The sequence below is a fragment of the Ailuropoda melanoleuca genome, chromosome 10, assembly GCF_002007445.2.
Source record: "Ailuropoda melanoleuca isolate Jingjing chromosome 10, ASM200744v2, whole genome shotgun sequence".
NCBI classification, from domain to species: Eukaryota; Metazoa; Chordata; class Mammalia; order Carnivora; family Ursidae; genus Ailuropoda; species Ailuropoda melanoleuca.
The window spans coordinates 14,457,866-14,482,183 of NC_048227.1; the positions used below are offsets into that span (position 1 = coordinate 14,457,866).

The 24,318-nt window shown below is 41.2% G+C and overlaps 1 protein-coding gene across 2 annotated transcripts in view; it reads right to left on the reverse strand.

Moving 5' to 3' along the window:
- LOC100474580 (S-adenosyl-L-methionine-dependent tRNA 4-demethylwyosine synthase TYW1) overlaps positions 1-24,318 on the reverse strand; it is a 202,451-nt gene that overhangs the window by 165,558 nt on the left and 12,575 nt on the right. For both annotated transcript variants that reach the window (XM_011234359.3, XM_019807649.2), the window contains exons 7-8: positions 20,588-20,710; positions 2,455-2,572 (exon numbers count right to left, since the gene is read on the reverse strand). In XM_011234359.3, coding sequence (XP_011232661.1) covers positions 2,455-2,572; positions 20,588-20,710 — 241 coding nt within the window. The remainder of the gene's footprint in view (positions 1-2,454; positions 2,573-20,587; positions 20,711-24,318) is intronic.

Consider the following 24,318-nt stretch of genomic DNA (forward strand, 5'->3'; position numbering starts at 1 on the left):
CTATGAGCCTGCTTCTTCCTCTCCCACTCCCCCTGCTTGTGTTCCCTCTCTCACTGGCTGTCTCTCTCTGTCAAATAAATAAATAAAATCTCTAAAAAAAGAAATAAAAAAAGAATGTTTATAGGAATACAAAAATATCTAGCACCCAATAAGGTAAAATTAGATCTGGCATCCAACCAAAGATTACCAAGCATGCAACATGACCAATGAGGAAATAATCCAGCCACCAAACTGATCCAGAAATGACGCAGATGTTGGAAGTACATTAAAACAGTTGTAACTGTGGGGCGCCTGGGTGGCTCAGTTGTTAAACGTCTGCCTTCAGCTCAGGGCATCGTGATCCCGGAGTTCTGGGATCGAGCCCCACATCAGGCTTCTCTGCTAGGAGCCTGCTTCTTCCTCTCCCACTCCCCCTGCTTGTGTTCCCTCTCTCGCTGGCTGTCTCTCTGTCAAATAAACAAATAAATAAAATCTTTAAAAAAAAAAAAAAACAGTTGTAACTGTAATTCGTAGGCTCAAAAAGTAGAAACACGGAGACTATAAAAAGACCCAACCTCAACTTCTACAGATGAAAACTGTAAACACCTAAGCTGAAAAACACAACGGACAGAATTAATGGAAGATCAGACATGAGAAAAGAAAAGATTACTAAATCATACCTGAAGACACAGCAACAGAAGCTACGCAGAAATGAAAAGTAGAACAGAAAAAAGGATTTTAAATAATGAAAAAAACATCAGTGAGCTGTGAGACAGAGTTGTGTAACGGAAGTCTCCAAGGAAGAGGAAAGAGAGGCAGTGACAGAAAAATATCTGAAGAAATAGCCAAAATTTGTCCAAATTTGATTAAAACTATAAATTCACAGCACCAGGAAGCTCAACAAATCCCAAGTAAAAGCAACATGAAGAAAACTACATTGAAACACATTATAACTAAACTGCTCAAAATCAGTAATTAAGAGATCTTAAAGGTAGCCAGGGGCTACAAACAGTCCATTCAAAGGAACAAATGGAAGATGAGAATACAAGCCTCATCAGAAGCAATGGCAGCAAGTAGACAGTGGAACACCTCTGAAGCGCCAAGAGAAAAAAACGTGTCAATCGACAATTCCACATCCGTCAACCAATATCCTTCAAAAACGAAGGCGAAATAAAGCCTCTCTCAGATACGCAAAAGCTGAAATAATTCATCACCAAAATCCCACACTATACGAAATGCCAGACGAAGCCCTTCAGGCAGAAGGAAACGGCTGAGAGAGAACACAGATCTGTGCAAAGGAATGAAAAGCACCAAAAGTGGTACCTGCCTGAGTCAATTATGCAAGATTGTTACTAATTATTTAAATCTTAAATAGATAATTGACTAGTCAAACCAAAATAATAACAGTGTATCATAGGTTTATAACACACGTAAAAGTAAAACATTGCTTAGAGGGTGGCAAGGGGAAAACAGGGTTACTACTGAAGCTTCTTCTAGGTACATGAAGAGGTCTGTCATCTCCAAGATACACTGTGATATGATACAGAGATGCAGCGTAAAACCTCGGACAGCCACTAAATGACAATACAGTGCTATAACTAAGAAGCCAACAAGGATGTAAATCTGAATCATAAAAAAATAATCAAAAGAAGGCAGAAAAGAGGAAAAAAGAAAATCAAAGAACACATGAGACAAGTAGAAAACAAACAGCTAGATGAAAGATTTAAACCTATCATAAAATCACTCTAAATACTAAATAGTCGGAACATCCTTATGAAAAAGCAGATTACATATACATCAGATATTATACACACACACAAATACATACACATAACTGAATATTCCTGTCTGTCTCCTCTAACAGGCTGACGGCTCCTTGAAGGAGACATGAATCTTATGTTTCTCTGCGTTGCCAGAACTATCACATAAAAGGTTCTCAATAAATAAAGACGGGAGGAAAGGAAGTCAGTCAGTCTACTGACTCCCTGTTGACCACTCTTTCTTCTACAGGAAATCAATACTATTATTTGATCTCAAGTTATAGCCTCCTTAATAAGTGATGACCACAAAACCGCAGATATACTTCAACAGAGAACATTTCTAATTGATTCCAGCCTAATATCAACATGAGCTTTTTTCTGCATTTAATAATCTCCCCTTAATAAACAATGATTCGTAAAGAAGCCCGTGATGGCATTTGCCATCTGGATACCTAAGCCACAATGATGCTAACATCCCAATAAACCAAGCAGAGGGGAAATGTGCTGGCTCAGCAGCCAACACACAAGTGATCCACAGGAACAAGAGGGGGCTCCCTCAACAGCGAAACGTGACACAGCTGCTGGGCTAACCACAGAAGGACCTCCTAAACCTTCTTTCCTCTTGGCAATCCCTATCTCAGGCTCCCTCACTTAGGTGTTCAACTAGGAGGCTTAAGAGGGTAGTACTGTGACCTCACTTCCGGAGGATTTGCACCTTGTTTAGTGAGGGCTTCCCGGAGAGCAGGGGTTATCATAGCTCTTCTTTCACTGGCTTCATTCTTCACTGTGTTCCTGACCAAACTCCTCTTCTCCTCCTGTTGCTCCTTTTCTCTCTATACGAAAATTAAAAGAACAGAAGTCAGAACTGGCCGTGTGCACTGAGAGTAACAGCACACCACTCAGGAACAGAGAGCGTGGATGACAGTGCACATCACGGACCCTGGCCCACAACCCAGTCCCCTCCAAAGTGATCATGTTCCCAGTCAGACAATGATCGAAGAACGGCCAGTCTTATTTTTCGTTTTCCTTTCCAAAAAAGTAAGTACATACTCAAACACATACACCCACAAAATGTGAATCAACAATCCACTTATCTAGATGTCAATTATTTTTAGCAATCTGAGTACAGACAGCTGCCGAAATTCATCAAGTTATTTCTCTGAATTTCAATTTCCTCACCTGAAAAAGGAGGAAAGTAGCATCTGGGGAGCAGGGATGTGTTAAGATTAAAAGAAATAAATCACCAGGCACTATGCCTGATATATAATGGAGTTCAATAAAATGTAAGACTGCTGGTTATTATATCTGCAAAGCCCCAAAACAAGTCAAAATAGCACTCTGAGCTTCTCAGACAGCCATTTGCTCGGAGACCAAATTACTCCTCCACCTGCCGCCCCGATGGCTCCTTCTAGAAGATCCTGTGGGGAAAATGTGTCTTCAGTGAAAAAAAGAAATCTGAAGGATAATTTAAGACTGATTGTGTTTCCTTTTGACTCTGGCTCCTAGAAAATTCAGCAGCACACTGATGATTGTGTCAAGCCTCACATCATGCTTGTCTTGGATTCTCCATAAGTGGCTTTCATACTGCACGATGACCTTCACCCTTTATACTCATTTCTTCCTCTCTCTTTAAATCTTACCAAACATATATTTTTTTAAGTTATCTCCATGTCTTTTTGCAAGGTGGTAGAATGCTAATCACTAATTCCGAGACAACACACAATGTCTGTGTTACACTTCAGAGGAGACACTCAGCAGATCTTACTAAGACCTACAGAAATTCAACATAATTCACCTTGGCAACGGCCCCATCACCAAGCCCATTTTCGGTGCCTAGTTTCTAGTAATCAGTAAGCAAACTTACAGTAATATCCTTTCTACCTAAAAGTGAAAACACCTCACAGATCACAGGAGGACTGAAATCTGCAGCCAACTAATACAAAAGGGAGGATAGTCCATGTTTGAAGCTGGACAGCTGGTAACAAGGATTCACTGTATCATTCTGTCTACTTTTGTGAATGTCCAAAGTTCTCTAGACAAAAAAATGTAAAACAGATTATAAAATTTTTTTAGAAAGAAACAGGTAAGCCAAAGAACTTTGGAGTTAACTTCTCTACTTTCTCTGTTACTTCAAGGATTTGCTCCAAAATTGGAAGTCAGAGAAAAAGTACTTTAGAGACTCAAAGGTATCAAATGAGAAACAATAAACCCACAGTCAGTTCTATCTGTCCTAAAGTCAGCATTCCTCGTTACTAAATATAATCAGAACGCAAAGCTAATGAACAATTTTGCTTCTGTTAACACAGTTCTCAACCACACATTTTCAGATAGAGCTGAAAAAATTTACAAACAAACATTAATGATTTGTTCTCATCCATTATAAAAGTAATCAGTTTAATGCTGAGTATTTTATTTAAAAAATTTAAAAGTTTCAGTTACTCTTTTAAGATATTTAAAAATAGGGGGCATCTGGGTGGCTCAGTTCGTTCAGCGTCTGACTCCTGATTTCGGCTCAGGTCATGATCTCAGGGTTGTGGGATCAAGTCCCGCTCTGGGCTCAGCACCAAGCGTGAAGCCCACTTGGGATTCTCCCTCCCTCTCTCNATGTGGGACTCGATCCCATAACGCCGGGATCACGCCCTGAGCCGAAGGCAGACGCTTAACCGCTGTGCCACCCAGGCGCCCCTCAGTTACTCTTTTAAGATATTTAAAAATAGGGGCATCTGGGTGGCTCAGTTCGTTCAGCGTCTGACTCCTGATTTCGGCTCAGGTCATGATCTCAGGGTTGTGGGATCAAGTCCCGCTCTGGGCTCAGCACCAAGCGTGAAGCCCACTTGGGATTCTCCCTCCCTCTCCCTCTCTCCCTCCCCTCTCTGCAACCCCCTCTCCCCATGCTCCCTCTTGCTCCCTCTCTCAAAAAAATAAAAATACAAATAAATACAATATTTAAAAATAAAAGAATCCTTTGGCTTTTTTTAAGTCTATTTAAGATCTAAAAGTAAATATGTGGGCTTAAAAAGGAAGTCTGTGGTGGAATAAGATGAATTGACCTTGACCTTGACAGTGTTTAAATGCCCCTGGGGTAATTGCACAGGAGGTTACTAGAACTCCCTACTAATCATGCAAGAATGGCCTAGAGGTAACAGTATGTGCTCTCAAACACCTCTGTCACCACAAAACATCACCAGCGTATCTGCTTACCCCAAGGGCCACATAAATCCAAACTGGACTCAGAGCTCCAGAGGCACTCTCTTGTGGTTAAAAAACCAAACTCTGAGCCCTATGAAGTGAATACTCCTACAAAGGATGGCCATGGAACATCATCCATGTCCCATTACTAGAGAAGTTATCTATGATAAAATGTGAGTATAGCTGCTCCATTTCAACCATCTAGATATAAAATCTATAGGGGAAAGTGATCAGAGGCCATGGTGAAGTCTTGGGCNAAAGGAAGTCAGTCAGTCTACTGACTCCCTGTTGACCACTCTTTCTTCTACAGGAAATCAATACTATTATTTGATCTCAAGTTATAGCCTCCTTAATAAGTGATNTTATCCTTTGTCTCTACGGCAGTTTAGTCCCCTACTTTCCATATGCAGCAGTTACTTTATTTCTGAAAAGAAAGGCAATGGTTCGTAACACTCCCCAAGGAAGTGCAAAGCACCATTCAAATTCAAATTCTAATCCCCTGGGAGCAGACACTGTTCACTGTTTGCCCAGAATACAATAATATAACAAACATATATATGTATAGCTGTTATGCAGCCTACGAAGAAATAAGTGAAAATGCCACAACTGGTCAACCATGATTCCGCCCTCCCCCTTATGCCCCATTGGACAGTAAGTGACCGAGTTCTAAAGCTTTAATTCCCACAGATTGCCTCACTCCATCCATAATGCCACTGCTGTGCACACCAGCCCTGGTTTCTCCTAAGGACACGACAGCTGCAAAAGCTAGCCTAACTATCTCCTGGTCTCCAACGTGTAATTCCATCCCTTCCCAGCTCCCAATCCCGTCACACCTGCCCAGAAAGAAAATGCACGTCCTCTCCAAGGTGCTGCTTCCCGACATGCAAAAAGGAAAGCTGATTATAAGCTAACTTCCCAGGCATTTAGGAAAATGACTATAAATAAGTGAAAAGTCCTTTAAAAATAGGACTATATTAATCTTACATAATCATGGAAGCAAAAGTGGTACTAATTTTCTTTAAAAAAAAGATATGAAACAATATCATCTAATTCATTTTCATACCATCATCCCAGAAACCACAGTACCATCCCAATTATCACCTAGGAAATAAACAAGGCAAAAAAAGTCATCCGTTAAAAGATCTGAAGGTAAAATTCCACCTAGCCAGGTGCTAAACAGGTTTTGCCACAAATAAGTTTCTCATTACCAAAGCACACAGACATTTCTTCTGGGAAAAAGAATCTTCCTGATTGTTTAAATCTGTTTATTTTATTGATCCTTAGTTTATCATCCAGTGATTCCCTTCCTTATCAAGTCATGTAGAAAACACTCGCCAGGTTCCCCTGAGAGGTCATTTTTCTATACAGTCAGCTTGCCCAAGCCTGGAGCCTTGCTGGCAGAGGGTAGACGTCCAGGATATGTTTGGCCGAATAAATGAATGCCTCAGAACTTCCAGGACGCTATTCCTACCTCTAGAAAAGCAGATCTCACTTCTCTCGGTAACTGATTCTAGATCTGGCAACTGTCAATATTAGAAACTCTCCTTGGGGTACTGAAACTAAAACTCCTTCTGCTGCAATTTAACCTCGCTTCTGCAGGTTCCTATTTCTTTAAGAAAGGATCCCCTATACACCACTTACTTGTCACAGCTCAGTTTTTAAGTGATAAGGTTTCAATGGGACGCAAAGTTTTTCTGCTTACTAGGTTTTAAGGATGCTTTCTGGACTTCCTGAAAAGTACTTGGACCAGATGTGTCAAATGGTTTTCCTCTGACCCAGTGATTCTACTGTGGATAACCTGACTTAAGAAAATAATTTCAGGGATGCCTGGGTGGCTCAGTTGATTAAGCACCTGCCTTCAGCTCAGATCATGATCCCAGGGGTCTGAGATCGAGTCCCACATCAGGCTCCTTGCTCCGCGGGGAGCCTGCTTCTCCCCCTGCCTCTGCTGCTCCCCCTGCTTGCGTGCTTGCTCTCTCTCTCTCTCCCTTCGACAAATAAAATCTTTAAAAAAAAAGNGATTGTGTCAAGCCTCACATCATGCTTGTCTTGGATTCTCCATAAGTGGCTTTCATACTGCACGATGACCTTCACCCTTTATACTCATTTCTTCCTTTCTTTTTAAATCTTACCAAACATATATTTTTTTAAGTTATCTCCATGTCTTTTTGCAAGGTGGGAGAATGCTAATCACTAATTCCGAGACAACACACAATGTCTGTGTTACACTTCAGAGGAGACACTCAGCAGATCTTACTAAGACCTACAGAAATTCAACATAATTCACCTTGGCAACGGCCCCATCACCAAGCCCATTTTCGGTGCCTAGTTTCTAGTGAATCAGTAAGCAAACTTACAGTAATATCCTTTCTACCTAAAAGTGAAAACACCTCACAGATCACAGGAGGACTGAAATCTGCAGCCAACTAATACAAAAGGGAGGATAGTCCATGTTTGAAGCTGAACAGCTGGTAACAAGGATTCACTGTATCATTCTGTCTACTTTTGTGAATGTCCAAAGTTCTCTAGACAAAAAAATGTAAAACAGATTATAAAATTTTTTTAGAAAGAAACAGGTAAGCCAAAGAACTTTGGAGTTAACTTCTCTACTTTCTCTGTTACTTCAAGGATTTGCTCCAAAATTGGAAGTCAGAGAAAAAGTACTTTAGAGACTCAAAGGTATCAAATGAGAAACAATAAACCCACAGTTAGTTCTATCTGTCCTAAAGTCAGCATTCCTCGTTACTAAATATAATCAGAACGCAAAGCTAATGAACAATTTTGCTTCTGTTAACACAGTTCTCAACCACACATTTTCAGATAGAGCTGAAAAAATTTACAAACAAACATTAATGATTTGTTCTCATCCATTATAAAAGTAATCAGTTTAATGCTGAGTATTTTATTTAAAAAATTTAAAAGTTTCAGTTACTCTTTTAAGATATTTAAAAATAGGGGCATCTGGGTGGCTCAGTTCGTTCAGTCTGACTCCTGATTTCGGCTCAGGTCATGATCTCAGGGTTGTGGGATCAAGTCCCGCTCTGGGCTCAGCACCAAGCGTGAAGCCCACTTGGGATTCTCCCTCCCTCTCCCTCTCTCCCTCCCCTCTCTGCAACCCCCTCTCCCCATGCTCCCTCTTGCTCCCTCTCTCAAAAAAATAAAAATACAAATAAATACAATATTTAAAAATAAAAGAATCCTTTGGCTTTTTTTAAGTCTATTTAAGATCTAAAAGTAAATATGTGGGCTTAAAAAGGAAGTCTGTGGTGGAATAAGATGAATTGACCTTGACCTTGACAGTGTTTAAATGCCCCTGGGGTAATTGCACAGGAGGTTACTAGAACTCCCTACTAATCATGCAAGAATGGCCTAGAGGTAACAGTATGTGCTCTCAAACACCTCTGTCACCACAAAACATCACCAGCGTATCTGCTTACCCCAAGGGCCACATAAATCCAAACTGGACTCAGAGCTCCAGAGGCACTCTCTTGTGGTTAAAAAACCAAACTCTGAGCCCTATGAAGTGAATACTCCTACAAAGGATGGCCATGGAACATCATCCATGTCCCATTACTAGAGAAGTTATCTATGATAAAATGTGAGTATAGCTGCTCCATTTCAACCATCTAGATATAAAATCTATAGGGGAAAGTGATCAGAGGCCATGGTGAAAAGTCTTGGGTGTTCAGGGCAAATATTTATCCTTTGTCTCTACGGCAGTTTAGTCCCCTACTTTCCATATGCAGCAGTTACTTTATTTCTGAAAAGAAAGGCAATGGTTCGTAACACTCCCCAAGGAAGTGCAAAGCACCATTCAAATTCAAATTCTAATCCCCTGGGAGCAGACACTGTTCACTGTTTGCCCAGAATACAATAATATAACAAACATAGATACGTATAGCTGTTATGCAGCCTACGAAGAAATAAGTGAAAATGCCACAACTGGTCAACCATGATTCCGCCCTCCCCCTTATGCCCCATTGGACAGTAAGTGACCGAGTTCTAAAGCTTTAATTCCCACAGATTGCCTCACTCCATCCATAATGCCACTGCTGTGCACACCAGCCCTGGTTTCTCCTAAGGACACGACAGCTGCAAAAGCTAGCCTAACTATCTCCTGGTCTCCAACGTGTAATTCCATCCCTTCCCAGCTCCCAATCCCGTCACACCTGCCCAGAAAGAAAATGCACGTCCTCTCCAAGGTGCTGCTTCCCGACATGCAAAAAGGAAAGCTGATTATAAGCTAACTTCCCAGGCATTTAGGAAAATGACTATAAATAAGTGAAAAGTCCTTTAAAAATAGGACTATATTAATCTTACATAATCATGGAAGCAAAAGTGGTACTAATTTTCTTTAAAAAAAAGATATTAAACAATATCATCTAATTCATTTTCATACCATCATCCCAGAAACCACAGTACCATCCCAATTATCACCTAGGAAATAAACAAGGCAAAAAAAGTCATCCGTTAAAAGATCTGAAGGTAAAATTCCACCTAGCCAGGTGCTAAACAGGTTTTGCCACAAATAAGTTTCTCATTACCAAAGCACACAGACATTTCTTCTGGGAAAAAGAATCTTCCTGATTGTTTAAATCTGTTTATTTTATTGATCCTTAGTTTATCATCCAGTGATTCCCTTCCTTATCAAGTCATGTAGAAAACACTCGCCAGGTTCCCCTGAGAGGTCATTTTTCTATACAGTCAGCTTGCCCAAGCCTGGAGCCTTGCTGGCAGAGGGTAGACGTCCAGGATATGTTTGGCCGAATAAATGAATGCCTCAGAACTTCCAGGACGCTATTCCTACCTCTAGAAAAGCAGATCTCACTTCTCTCGGTAACTGATTCTAGATCTGGCAACTGTCAATATTAGAAACTCTCCTTGGGGTACTGAAACTAAAACTCCTTCTGCTGCAATTTAACCTCGCTTCTGCAGGTTCCTATTTCTTTAAGAAAGGATCCCCTATACACCACTTACTTGTCACAGCTCAGTTTTTAAATGATAAGGTTTCAATGGGACGCAAAGTTTTTCTGCTTACTAGGTTTTAAGGATGCTTTCTGGACTTCCTGAAAAGCACTTGGACCAGATGTGTCAAATGGTCTTCCTCTGACCCAGTGATTCTACTGTGGATAACCTGACTTAAGAAAATAATTTCAGGGATGCCTGGGTGGCTCAGTTGATTAAGCACCTGCCTTCAGCTCAGATCATGATCCCAGGGGTCTGAGATCGAGTCCCGCATCAGGCTCCTTGCTCCGCGGGGAGCATGCTTCTCCCCCTGCCTCTGCTGCTCCCCCTGCTTGCGTGCTTGCTCTCTCTCTCTCTCCCTTCGACAAATAAATAAAATCTTTAAAAAAAAAGAAAAAAGAAAAGAAAGAAAAGAATTCCAGAACTCACTATAATAGCGCTCCTGGCTAAGACAGGATGGTTTAAAGACAGTGTCTTGGGGTTGAAGGAATATGTCACCTGTATTTCTGGGTGAATTAAATACCCAAAGCCTTAAAAAATAATAATAGAAGAAGAAAAGCTTCATGTTATTCCACTGCAGTACTATGCAACTTTATAATCAGAACTGGACACACTGAGATCCCTTCGTAAATTGAAATGCTTCTCTGGTGAGTAATTACCAAGCATTCACCATTTATTTCCGAAACTAATGATACTGATATCGCTGTTTGTCTGCTTAACCGGAACATGCTGTGGGGAGTATTTAACAACATTTATTTACTGCAGGAAAAAAGGAACATTCTGCTCTATGTTTATAAATCACAACCATGAGAAAAACAAAAAATAAAAACTCAACAACCTAAGAACTGTCAGGCTCTGGCTGTCTCCTTGCGCCCCACCCAAACTCTTCAGATTCTCTTCTGAAAACCATTTCTCCCCTGGAGGGTGAAACAAAGAGATGGAGTACAGGCTTGACCCCACCACCTACCAGCCTGCCAGACATCTGACTTTGGACAAATTCCTTTACTTCTCTAAACCTGCTTCCTACTCTGTAAAATGGTAAAACGGAGACAATAATAATATGGATATCAGGATCAATATGAGGACTGAATGAGATAATCCGACATGTACTTTGATTTCTCCTAATATCCCAGATCTGTGCGAATTACCCTCTTTCCCAACACCCCTAACCCATCCATCCTATTCGAGCAAATCACATTGCTTCCCAATGCCTGTAGGTTAAAGGTCACACACCCATGACAGAGAACGAAAAGGCCTCCAGTATCTTGCCCCTGCCTTCCTTCCCTATTTCACTCCACACTTCCCCACCCCTACTTGAAACTCTAGATACACCTAACTGTTTAAGAGTCCCCCAAACACGCCATGCTCCCTGGCACACCACCCCTCTGCTTCTGCATCTGTCTTCCTCACCTTCCAACATTTCCCACGTTGGCTCTCTCGTTCCTGGACATCACTTCCACCCCTCGAATACTCTTCAGCCCTAGAATTACTATCTTGGATCTCGCTACAGACGGAGGGAGACCAAACACCGTGGTGGTATACCAGTTGGACCAAACCCATCCCATTTGAAAACATCTTCTTCCACGATAATAATTCACAGCTACCAAGTACACACTACGTGGCAGGCAAGAAAATAAAGTGTGTCTATGAATGAACACTTCTTCACAACTTTATAAGCAGTTACTTTTATTATCTTCCACTTCAGAGATGAGAAAACAAAAGGACAGAAAGCAAAATAACTTGCCCACAGACACATAGGGTGAGACAGTGTGACTCCATGAAAATCAGGGAGCATAACTCAAAAAGAGGTCATACAATAGGCGTACTTTGGCCCAACGCTCATAAGTCCTGGCGCCTCCTCTACGGTAACAACTCAGGCAACTGAGTGCAGTGCCTGACAGGAATCGGGCAGAACTAGTACCTCAGGAGTATGTATGAACAGACCCCAAAGACAATGCCAAAAAATACCTGGAAAAGAAAAGCCAGGCAGTAGTACCATCCATCACTGAGTTTAGCATATTATGTCCAATATAAAATGAAAATACGAGACATACTTGGGAACCCTGCCATAAGCTAAAAGAAAGAAAAACAAAAACTGGTGGCTTATTTTCATGTCATACTGAAGTTGGAGAAATATTTATTTTTGCCCCAAGTCTAATGATTTCAGGAGAAACTTTTTATGAGAAATCTAAAATATCATAAATCATAAATCAACTGCTTGAAGTTCATAAAATCCAAAATCATTTCATTTCAAAAAATAATTTACAGAGCTGTCCAAAATTTTCATTCGTTCTCTCCAATGCCCTCTAGTGGACAGAAGATGAAAAGCAAAGAAAAAATGAATCCACAAATTATTCCAAACTCTTACAGGACACTTAGAATTTGCTGAAATTAGATCTTAAGTGTTCTCAATAAACACACACAAACACATACACACACACGAAGTAACTATGTGAAGTGATGTATTTGTTAATTTGACTGTGGCAATCATTTCACAACATATACGTATCAACACAACATACCTTAAAAAAAATCAGTGCACAACGTAAACATACAATTATCGATCATACCTCAATAAAGCTGGACAAAAAATTACTCCAAACTCTTCACTCACTACAAATAAAGTTTAAATATCTTCTCTTAACCTTATGGAAAAATCCAAAAATCTATCTAAATCAGCTATCTCTTGCACTGAAATCTATCCTGTTTTAAGACAGCTTTGCCACTGAAAAATTCCTCAGATTCTTCATTAAGAGTCATAAAATTATACATATTGCTTTGACCCAGGGTATCAATGTGGGGAAAATACAACCTAAGAAATATTAATACATTTTTAAAAGTAAAAAAGGTCTCAGAGCAGTGCTAATTTTAACAGCAGAAAACCTGAAACAGACTGGCTGGCCGGCTGTAGGAAAATGTACAAACCGGTTTAAAATGTCTCAGCAAACTTACGTCTCACTGTGATGTGTGTCAGGTTGAGATTATGACACATTGTCACATACGTGTGCTCCTCTGACTCACACCTGTGAGGAAGGCAGAGGGCACGGCCCCTGTTCGTCAGACAAGGGGATTAAGGCTGGGAGGGTTAAGCTGTGCCCTCAGATCACTGAGTTACACACTGGCTAGGCCAAGCCCTGAACCCACACTCCACACACTTGTCATTCTTAATAGCTCCTCTGCCAGGGCTTCTGAAATACAAAGCTACGAAAAATGACAGAAACAACACCAACACATGCACATATTTAGAAATAAGTAACAAAAATGCTGCAACAACAGGAAAAATGGACAGCGACTCTAAATCAAGAAAAGAATTTCAGATATTATGGCTTAGAGTTTAACACTCAACCAAGAATTTTTTTGGTTAGGAGCTTTGCAAAAGAAGCCAAATGACCCAATAGAAAAATGGATACAAGACAGCATGTAGTGAAAAATTTGGCCTTGCCTGAAGGGAAGTCTGGCTTTTGCCCCCAGTTCCTGGAAAGTAACATCTAAACTCTTGGAATTTCCTGAGTGAAAGCAGAGTCTGTTATTCAGGGTGGGCCCCTCAGACCACACTAGACTGGAAGGGGGGGCAGGGGTGCTGGAGACGGAGTTCAATCACATGGGCAGTCGGTCAGTCATGGCTACGTAATGAAGCCTCAATATAAACTGGACACCGAAGCTCAGATAAGCCTCCCGGGTTGGCAATACCCAAGTATATCGTCACATATCAATGCTGAGTGGGCAACGTGTCCTAAGGAGAATGAATGAATGCCTCCTAGACTCTGTTCTACACGTCTCTTCCTTTGGCCAATTTTCTGTACCCCTTCCCAGCAACAAACCACAACCATGAGGATAACAGCCTTCAGGGAGTCCTGAGTCTTTCTAGCACATCACCAAACCTGAGGGTGGTTTTTCAGGAGCCCCCTCCCCCAAAACTTGCAATTGGTGTCAGAAGTGAAAGCAGGGGCACCTGGGTGGCACAGCGGTTAAGCGCCTGCCTTCGGCTCAGGGCGTGATCCCGGCGTTCTGGGATCCGAGCCCCATATCAGGCTCCTCCGCTATGAGCCTGCTTCTTCCTCTCCCACTCCCCCTGCTTGTGTTCCCTCTCTCGCTGGCTGTCTCTATCTCTGTCAAATAAATAAATAAAATCTTTAAAAAAAAAAAAAAAAAAAAAGAAGTGAAAGCAGTCATGGGGACTACACCCTCAGACCTTGTATTTTTTCTAATACCAGGTAGACAGAAAGAGATGGTTCACGGGAAAAGATAACACGTTCAATCTGACTCAAAATGAAAGAAATACAAATTAAAATCAGGTTATTATTTTTCACCTGTCAGGCTGGCAAGACTTAAAAGACTGATAACACCTGAGGGTTGGCAAAGATATAGAGAAATCTCACCTCTCTCCTATAAGAATAAATAAAAATGACTTCAATTCTTTATAGGGCAATTTGGAAATAGCTATTAAAAACTAGGAAATCCCCTTTGACCCAGAAATTTCAATTTTATGCATGTACTCTTGAGATAAATTTATACCAGCTGCAAAAAATATAAGAGCAAGAGTATTCAAACACCTAAATGTTAATCAACAGGAGCCAAATACATTACGAGACACAGTCCTGGACCACTACGTAAACATTAAAATGAAGTGGGTAGATGTCTCTGACAGCACTAGAAAGCTGTCATGTTAGAAGAAAACAAGCAGTCTGTAGACTTTGAGCACAAAAAGATCCCATCTGTGTAGCCAGACACACAAAGTTAGACCAAAATGCAGGTGTGTTTGTAAAGGCAGCAGAACACTTGGAAGAATATTGCCAAACTGCCAACTGTGGCTTCCTGTGAAGAGGAGATTTAGGAAGAACAGGGACAGGGAGCCATATTCGTTGGATTTTTTAAACACATGTAAACGGGGCATTAAATTATATGCACCTCCAAAGGGAGGGGCAGATCAAGTTACATATTTTCAAAGGGACTATCTAAGAACCAACAACCTCGGATGGGGTAACTGGGTGATGGGCAATAACTAGGGCACGTGATGTAATGAGCACTGCGTGTGACATGCAACTGATGAATCACTAAGTTCCACCCCTGAAACTAATAATACACTATATGTTAACTACATTGATTTTAAATAAAAAAAATTTTTTTAAATGCCTCCCTCACTATCGAAGATGTGAAAGGGTAGAGCATGTGGAGGTAAGGACAGAGGATTTTTGAAAACTTCTTTGAAAAATGTTGGTAAAGTATTTTGAGATCCCCTCCCCCCCAACCTCAAATGGAGAGAGGCTGGGGGGCAGGTGCCTACCTCTCACCTCAAGCCCCAGGAGAAGGGCTCCAACGGGGCCCCTCAAAGAAGCTGCTGTGTATCCCCTGGACTCAGAGGGCATCACTGACAGTATAGGACTCCTGCCCAGGAAATCCAGACACCAAAGGACTGACTAGTATCTTCAGCAAGTGAGCACCGCTGCTGGGTAGGAATCAGCCTGTCCTCCTAGAATAAAGAAGTCAGGAGTGTTCCCGTGGGAGCAGAGAGGGGTGCTGGTGGGGGCAGGTCTCAGATGCAGACCAACAGGGAACCAGAGAGAACAGGGGGCAGAGCCGAAATCAAGAGTCGGACACTAAACCCACTGAGCCACCCAGGCACTCCTTTCTGTAGGTTTTAAAATGAGGTTGTAAAGACTACCTGAGAATATGACAAAGATTTTTAGGGGAGCCTCAGTGGCTCAGTCGGTTAAGCATCTGCCTTAAGCTCAGGTCATGATCTCAGGGTCCTGGGATCGAGCCCCGCATTGGGCTCCCTGCTCACCGGGGAGCCTACTTCTCCCTCTCCCTCTGCCACTCCCCTGCTTGTTCTCCCTCTGTCAAATAAATAAGTAAAATCTTTTAGAATATGCATTTATTTATTTTTCAATTACATTATTTTTTTTAATTTATTTTAAGTAGGCTCCACACCCAACACGGGGCTTGGACTCACGACCCTGGGATCAAGAGTCGCATGCTCTATGAACTGTGTCAGCCAGCCGCCCCAGACATTGACTCTTTTTAGAGTCTGGCCAGTTGTCTCCCAGACATCCCACATTCTGGATTTGTCTGATTGTTTCCCCGTGACTAGATTCAGGCTAAACATTTCTGACACAGAACTATATAGATGAGGTTGTATACATCTTACTATACCCATCACAAGGCCGTTTTAATACATACAATGAAGCTGAATTTGACTCTGTGTGGAATCCAGGCACGTCAAGCCTCCCCACCACATCCATGGTTCACTAATGAGGAAGCTATCCTGAGCTTTAACATCCAGAACTTTTACCGGGATTTCCATCATTCCATTTGTAAAGGTACATTTTATCCTCTGTAAATAGCAAAACATCTGAAAGGGTATTTTTCTTCCATTGATTTATTTATTTTTGGCACATCTAAGTAGATTAGTTTCTGGGATGATATTTTGAGACTATGTGACTATCTGTTTCCCAAAGGCATTTCACCCAATCCTTGCTTAAATCAATTATTACACTGGGGAATGAAAAAAAGTGATTTTCTAACTTGATCATGCCTTCTATATTTATCATCTGAAAACCTTCCATAAAGACTTTCTCCTGTGCCTCATTTGTTGAGTAGCACAAGAATTTTTTTTTCATTTGATGTAATAGAATCTATTATGTTCGTTACATAATCATTATGTTCATTTTGATGCTCAAATTGTCCCAAATTTGGCCTGTGGGAAATTCTTCCAACTGGTCCCTATGTCCTTTTGACATATCTCCATCAGTCACCGAGGATTGACTTGCCCAACAAGATGTCCCAGGCCGATCTGTTACTCTCCCTTCCTCAACCCTGGAAGCAGTCATTTCTCCAAGAAGCCCTGGTGCCTTTAAGTGAAGAACGGTATTTAGAAAACAAGAGCTGAGTGCTCACTACCTCCGTTTCTAGGCCTGTGGCATAACAAAGCACACATCTGCTCTTTGTCCCCAGTTCCTGGCAGGGAGCTTCAAAAAACCTTGGCATTTTCTAAGTGCCAGAAGGGTCATTGTTATGCAAATGGGGTGACTCAGGGGGGGCCCCTAAATAGCTTCAGGATGGGGGCTGGTCATCAGAAAGACCAACCACTCAATGCCACTTTGGGCCAGCTGGAGCTCCAGGGAAAGAAACAGGAAGGGACGTCAGCGGGAGAATGAGTTCAATCACATGCCCAATGATCTAATCAGTCGTGCCTATGCAATGAAATACCAATAAAAGTTCTGGATGTTAAAGCTCAGGATAGCTTCCTCGTTAGTGAACACATGGATGCGGTGGGGAGGCATGATGTGCCTGGATTCCACACAGAGAGGGCACAGAAACTCTTGAGTCTCTTCCCCACCCCTCTGCTCTCAGACCTTGCCCTATGTGTCTTTTCCACTGGTTGTTTCTAATTTGTATCCTTTAAAACTGTCATTGTGAGGATAGTGCTTTTGATGAGTTCTGGGTCATTCTAGCAAATTTATCGAAACTGAGGGGATCATGAGACCCCCAAATTTATAACCAGGTGATCAGAAGGGCAGGTGGCCCCCAACTTAGAGCTGCCATCTGACGAGGAGGCAGTCTTGTGCACGACTATAACCTAAACCGGCAGAGCCTGAGGCCAACTTCAGGTAGTGTTGGAATTAAACTGAACAGCAGGTCATTTGAACTGAACTGGGTGTTGGCTGGTGTCTAGAACATGAAAGGTTCTGGGGGCGCCTGAGTGGCACAGTCGGTTAAGCGTCCGACTCCCAGTTTTGGCTCAGGTTGAGATCTCACTCTTGTGAGATCAAGCGAGCCCCATGCCAGCCCCGTGTCAGGCTCTGCTCCCAGCCCAGAGTCTACTTGAGATTCTCTCCCTCTCCCTCTGCCCCTTCTGCTGGCACTCTCTCTCTCAAATAAAAAAATAAACCTTTAAAAAAAAAAAAAGAACATGAAAGGTTCTTTCTATAAACACAGCTACAAAATACTATTTATACACACATACACAAATTATAAATATGAAAATCTGCCATGACAATAAACACATTTTTTTAAAAAAATCTTATGTTCAGATCAACTCCCAAATCCAATCCAACACCATGTGAAAATCACATTAATACACATGGCTCCACCTTATTTTTTTTTTTTTAAGAAGGCTCCATGCCCAGTGCAGAGCCCAATTCAGGGCTCAAACTCACAACCCTGAGATCAAGACCTGAGCTGAGATCAAGAGTCAGATGCTTAACCAACTGAGCCACCCAGGCGTCCCCCCACCTTATTCTTTTTCACACAGTATCTATAGATTTCACAACAATATCTACAGAGTGTGGCTATATCATGCTTTTTTCAACCAATATCTGGCAGTTGTTTGCTACATATGCTTATAGCATAACCTTGTGTGTTTGCTGTTTTTGTATTAGTAAAGATGTATCTTCAAGGCAAACTCACACAACTGGGCCTGCTGGATAATGGGTAAATGCAGCAGAATTTGGTAGACTGCCAAATGCCCCTCCATACAAGTTATACCATTCTGGATTCCCATCAGCAAGGTGTGAGTACCTGTTTTCCCCGGGCTTCACCAGCTATGTATGCTGTCCAAAATTTGAACTTTTACTATTTTGGTAGGTGTGAAATGTATGTCAGTGAAGTTTTAATGTTCATGTCCTTCATTATGAGTGAATTTGAGCATTTTTTTCATACGCTTAAGGACTATCTGTAGAGCTTTTTAGAGACTTGCCTATTTAGGTGTTTTGGCCAATTTTTTCCATTAGGTTTTAGGTCTTTTTTCTTTCAACTTTAAGGACACTTTGTACAGTACAAAAATCAACTCCTTCTTTATTATATAAGGGGCAAATATTTCCCCCTCTTTATCATTTGTCTTTTGATATGCTTATAACCATGCAAATCTTTTTTAAAAACCATTGGTAAATTCAATCTTTTATTTTTGAATCATACAGAAAACCTATCTCCACATTATAAAATAATGCATCTGGGGCGCCTGTGTGGCTCAGTTGTTAAGCATCTGCCTTCGGCTCAGGTCATGATCCCAGGGTCCTGGGATCGAGCCCCGCACTGGGCTCCCTGCTCAATGGGAAGCCTGCTTCTCCCTCTCCCACTCCCCCTGCTTCTGTTCCCTCTCTTGCTGTGTCTCTCTGTCAAATAAATAAAATCTTTAAAAAAATAATAGTAATAATGCAACTCATTCTGTTATTTATATATTTTTTTCAACATCGAGATCTCTGACCCAAATGGAGTTTATTCTGATGTATGTAAGAGGCACAGAGCCAATTTTAAATTTTCACAGGTAGCTTACCTGGTTCCCAACATCATCTACCTTAAAAGGATATTTTTCCCCCAGGAAAAAGAGATGCCACCTTTATTACATACGAAATTCCCATATAGTTTTGGGTCTATTCCTGAAATTTTATTCTATCTGTCTCAACAGGAGCCAGAACACTTCTAATTACAGGAATGTTTTCAGTTTTCATCAGAGATTTAGAATATTTCTTTTTAAAATTTATTTCTACATACTTATTTATCTTTTATATAGTTGCTGTAGTGGGGGTCTTCTCTTCCACTATGGCTTCTAACTGGTTATTGTTTGAAAATATATTATTATATCCTGCTACCTTACTGATTTCTTTCATTTGAGTTTGTGTTAATTTTATCATTGATTTTCTTGGATTTTTCCTTAATTTCACTTCTTTTGTTTCTAAAATTTATACATTTGATACATTTTTGGTAGGATAGTCTCATCTCCCAAAACTGAGTCTATATACTTTTATGCTATCATGTATATTATACTTTCAATTTCGGATCACTGGAATCTGTGTAAAATCCTACCACACCGTACATTCTCACATTCATCTCATCCCTGCAACAATGACAACCCAAACTAACATCTCCTAGATTCCTAGGGCTTCCACCTATGCTGATCTCTGCGCCTACAAACCAAGGTGCTATCCCCCAACACTACTCACCCTATATGACAGGGAAGCAACTTTAAGAGAGTTCCATTTGGAATCTTAACACACTCAATCTCTTCATGCTGTTCAACCTGTCTCTTCAGCCACAACACTGAATGAAGCCCCTCTAACCATCTACCCTTTCTTCAATTCCTGCCCTAAAATCTGCCTATCCTACTACAAGCTCATGTAAAAATGGCAAAGAAGTGGGGCAGCTCAGCTTGTTAAGTGTCCAACTCTTGATTTAAGCCCAGGTCATAATCTCAGGATCCTAAGATCCAGCCCCACATCGGGCTCTGCCCTCGGTGTGGAGCCTGCTTGAGAGCCTCTCTCTTTGCCCATCCTATCGCCCTTCCCCAGATCACACTCTCTCTCTCTAAAAAAATTTAAATTAAAATTTTTTTAAAATTATTAAGAAATGGCAAAGAAGGGGCGCCTGGGTGGCACAGCGGTTAAGCATCTGCCTTCGGCTCAGGGCGTGATCCTGGCGTTATGGGATCGAGCCCCACATCAGGCTCCTCCGCTAGGAGCCTGCCTTCCTCTCCCACTCCCCCTGCTTGTGTTCCCTCTCTCGCTGGCTGTCTCTCTCTCTTTCAAATAAATAAAATCTTTAAAAAAAAAAAAATGGCAAAGTAGTGTGGCACTCTCAAGAAGGAGGCAAAGAAGTAAGACTGCCTAATGAGTTCATATAGACCACACCCCCATACAGAATTCTAGATGTTTGCTAACTGCAGGATCCAAGTTCACTCTTTCCCAGAGTTACAATACCTTTTCTTTCTTCACACAATTCATAATTTTGCCGAGATCCTCAACATCGACGACAGAATTTGGATTCTGATGGTCTTCTGTACCAGACTCTTCCTCACTGGTGCTCTCAAAGGGCTCTTCCTCCTGGAACATCAATGCTTCAGAAACACATTGTTCAAAGTAGCAACGCTCCCAAATTGTGAGTTCACTGGACAGATTTGAGATATTTTAGGCTAGAGGTCAGCAAACTATGGCCCACAAGCCACATGCAGCCGGCCTCAGGCCAAATCTAAAGGCAACCATCACTTGCAAATCGTCTATAGCTACTTTCGTGATATGGTGGCAGGACTGGTAGTGACAACAGAAACCATATAACCCACAAAGATGGAAATATTTACCACCTGGCCCTTTACAGAAAAAATTCCCTGACCTCTGAGACACAGAACCAACCAGGCTTACTTAGTGAGGAACTAAATGCAGGAATGAGGAAAAGAAAGGAATGAAGCATGGCTCTCAGGTTTCTCTGTTAAGTAATTGAGACGGTGGTGCTGTTTACTGAGATGAGAAAGGTTTGGAGAGAAACAGACCGGGAGAGTGGAAATGAAAAGCTCCATTTTGAATTTGTAAAGTATGGGATGCCTCAGACATCCAGGCAGATTTTAAAGAGGATGCACAGAAAAGAACGAAATTCAAGGTAAACCTCAGAGCTGAAAATATAAACCTGGGAATGACTAGCACATAGACAGAATCTAAGGCCATGAAACTAGATACACTCATCCAGGAAGAAAGTATCAACAAAGAAAAGAACCTTGCACTAAGTCCTGAATCATTCCACCAGGTAGAGGTTAGACAAAGGAAGGCGGGCCCAAGTGAAAATGGAAGAGCATGAGAATGGTATAATGAGAATGGTATCGTGAAAGTCAGGAGAAGAGAGTGACTCAAAGAAGGAGTCGGTATCCAATACCTTGGAGAGGTCCAGTAAAATGAAGACAGAGAAATACCCACGGCGCTTGACAATAGGATGTCCTGGGACTCAGGAAAGAGCAGCTGCTGTGGGGCAGAGAGCCAAACCAGAGTGGGTGAGCATAAGCTGGGACTTCTCCCAGCTGCAGGGTGGAGGACTCTGAACACCCGTCCTATAGAAAATAACACTGAATAACAGAATATTTTAATAGCATAGTTTTAAACGTATCACTGAGTTGACAAACATATGATGAATTCAAAGAGGACAAATATGAACTAAAAAAGGAAATCCTAAGAGGTACGTGAGAGATGGAGCTGGAAGTATCTGCTGAACCCTGGAGAACGTAACTGACAGCTGGACAGGACCAGGGAAGAGCAGGCAAAGTCAAGGGGACAATACTGGGAGGGGAAACTAACACAGAAGACCAAAGTCAAAGCTGGGACCCCAAGACGCTGCATTTCTCATGTACAGATCAATTAGAAATAAATGTTCTGTGTAAGAGGAGAAAGCAGAAAAGATAGCCAGAGAATTTGGTGAAAAAAACAGGGCAAAGAATAGATAGTTACAGGGATTTTATTCAAAGCTTCTAAAGCTTCTGGGAGGGGTAGAAGAGGATTTTATAATAAAAATTCAGAATCAAATTAAACTGAAGTTCCCAAAAGCAATACTCTAATTAGAAGACAGATCAATGTGGTCAACTTTCTGGAAAAAAAGAAAAAAGAAATTACTCCGAGCTAGAACCCTACTCAGTGAAGCATCAATCAATTTACTTCCAAAACAACCCTTCTCAGAGACCTACTGGAGAATGTGCTCCAAAAACAAGAGTCAACCAAGAAATAAGAAGACAGAAGATACCAGAATCAGCGAATCCAACCCAGGAAGCCAGGCAAAGGAAGGACCTCACCCACACCAAGTCTTGGAGAGCAGCAATGCCTCCAAGGACATGGAGGAGAAAGGACTCAAGAGAAGCCTCCAAGAAATCAGTAAAAACTACAGAATACTGAAAAATAATTTTCAGGTCCATTAGAATTTTGGAATGAATTAGTGAGAGTTATAGAGAAATCAAAGCAGATGTAGCCAGTATCTAAGGGACATAAATGTGTAGGAATGAACACGTTATACCACAGTACACAGGACGGATTGGAGCACGTACACGGTCACAATTATGACACAACGAATAACGGTCTGGCAAGAGAGTGTGACACAACTGTACAAAGAAAATGAGAGGAAGGGAAGTGATACTCTGTGTGTGTGTGTCCATGTGAGACAGAGACAGAGATTTTGAAGTGCTTTAAAAATCAAGAAATAGAAAGAAGGGCCTATTATTTAGGAATATAGAGGTAAATATCTGATGAAAAAGCTAGAATTGAAAATGACTGCCCTGGGGAAATAAGAATTAGACAGAATAAGGCAAGAAAGTATAGTTTTTAATTATAAACATAGAAGCACTATTTGAGGGTTTAAATGCACAAGTGCTACTTCTGATTAAAAAAAAATTTTTTACTTAAGTTTGTTTAAATGTTAAGACCCAAGGCTGATACCAGCAAAAATGGCAGAGTACATAACTCAAAGGGCCCGTTCTCCCATAGAAACAACTAAAACTTAAGTAAAAACCAACAGATTTAACTCTGACTGATTCCCAGAGTTCTGACAAAGGTTTACAAAAACCAAGTAAACACTAAATCAAAAAAAAAAAAAAAAGGAAACTTGGGGTGTCTGGGTGGCTCAGTCAGTTGAACATCCAAGTCTTGATTTTGGCTCAGGTCATAATCTCAGGGTCCTGGGATCGAGTCCCACATCAGGCACCGTGCTCAGCAGGGAGTCTGCTTGAAATTCTCTTTCCCTCTCCCTCTGCCCCTCCCCCCACTCGAGTACACACACCCACGCTCTCTCTAAAACAAATAAATAAGCCTTAAAAAAAAAAGAAAAAGAAAAAGGAAACTTAAAAATGACATCCAAGGAAATCTGTCACAGCACTAGCTGAATACAAACTAAAGAAACAGACTTCAAGAAGCCAGATACAATAGACAGTTTTTACAAAGATGGTTTTTAAGTCAGTAAACAAACAATCACAAGTCAGTAAACAAACAATCACATCCCAGCAAACTACGAAAATAAACTCCGAGGAGGGGAAAGAATCCGATTTCGCGTTAACACATGATAATATTCAAAACCTGCAGTTTTCAACACAACATCACAAAGCATGCAAAGGAATAAAAAGGTCTGGCTTATCCACAGGAGAAATCAACCGGAACCATCCCTGAGGAAACACAGACTTACTAGATAAGGACTTCAAGTCAATGGTCTTAAGTATGCTCCAAGAGCTGAAGGAAACCAGGAGAACAACGTCCCAGAAAATAGAGAACACCAAGAGACAGAATTTATAGAAAGGCTACAAAGAAATTCTTGATTTGAAAAATGTAGTAACAGAACTAAAAATTTCACTAGAGGGTTTCAGTAGCAGATTTGAGCAGGCAGAAGAACCCGCAAACATGAACACAAATCAGATGGAAACTGGCCAGTGTGCAGAACGAACAAGTGTACCAACACATACAAAAAGAACACTGCGAAATAAGCAGTGTTTGCACAGACTGCGAATGTACTGAACACCACGGGATCAGAGCCTTCACAAGGGTTCATCGTACGTGTGTGAATTTTACCTCAGTTTTTTTAAACAGTGTATAAAAATATTAAGGACCAATGGGAGGGAAGATAAACGAGCAAAAAGACTAGCCAGAAAAGAGAAGAGAAAAATGAAACGGGAGCTGAAACATACAGAACAAAAGAA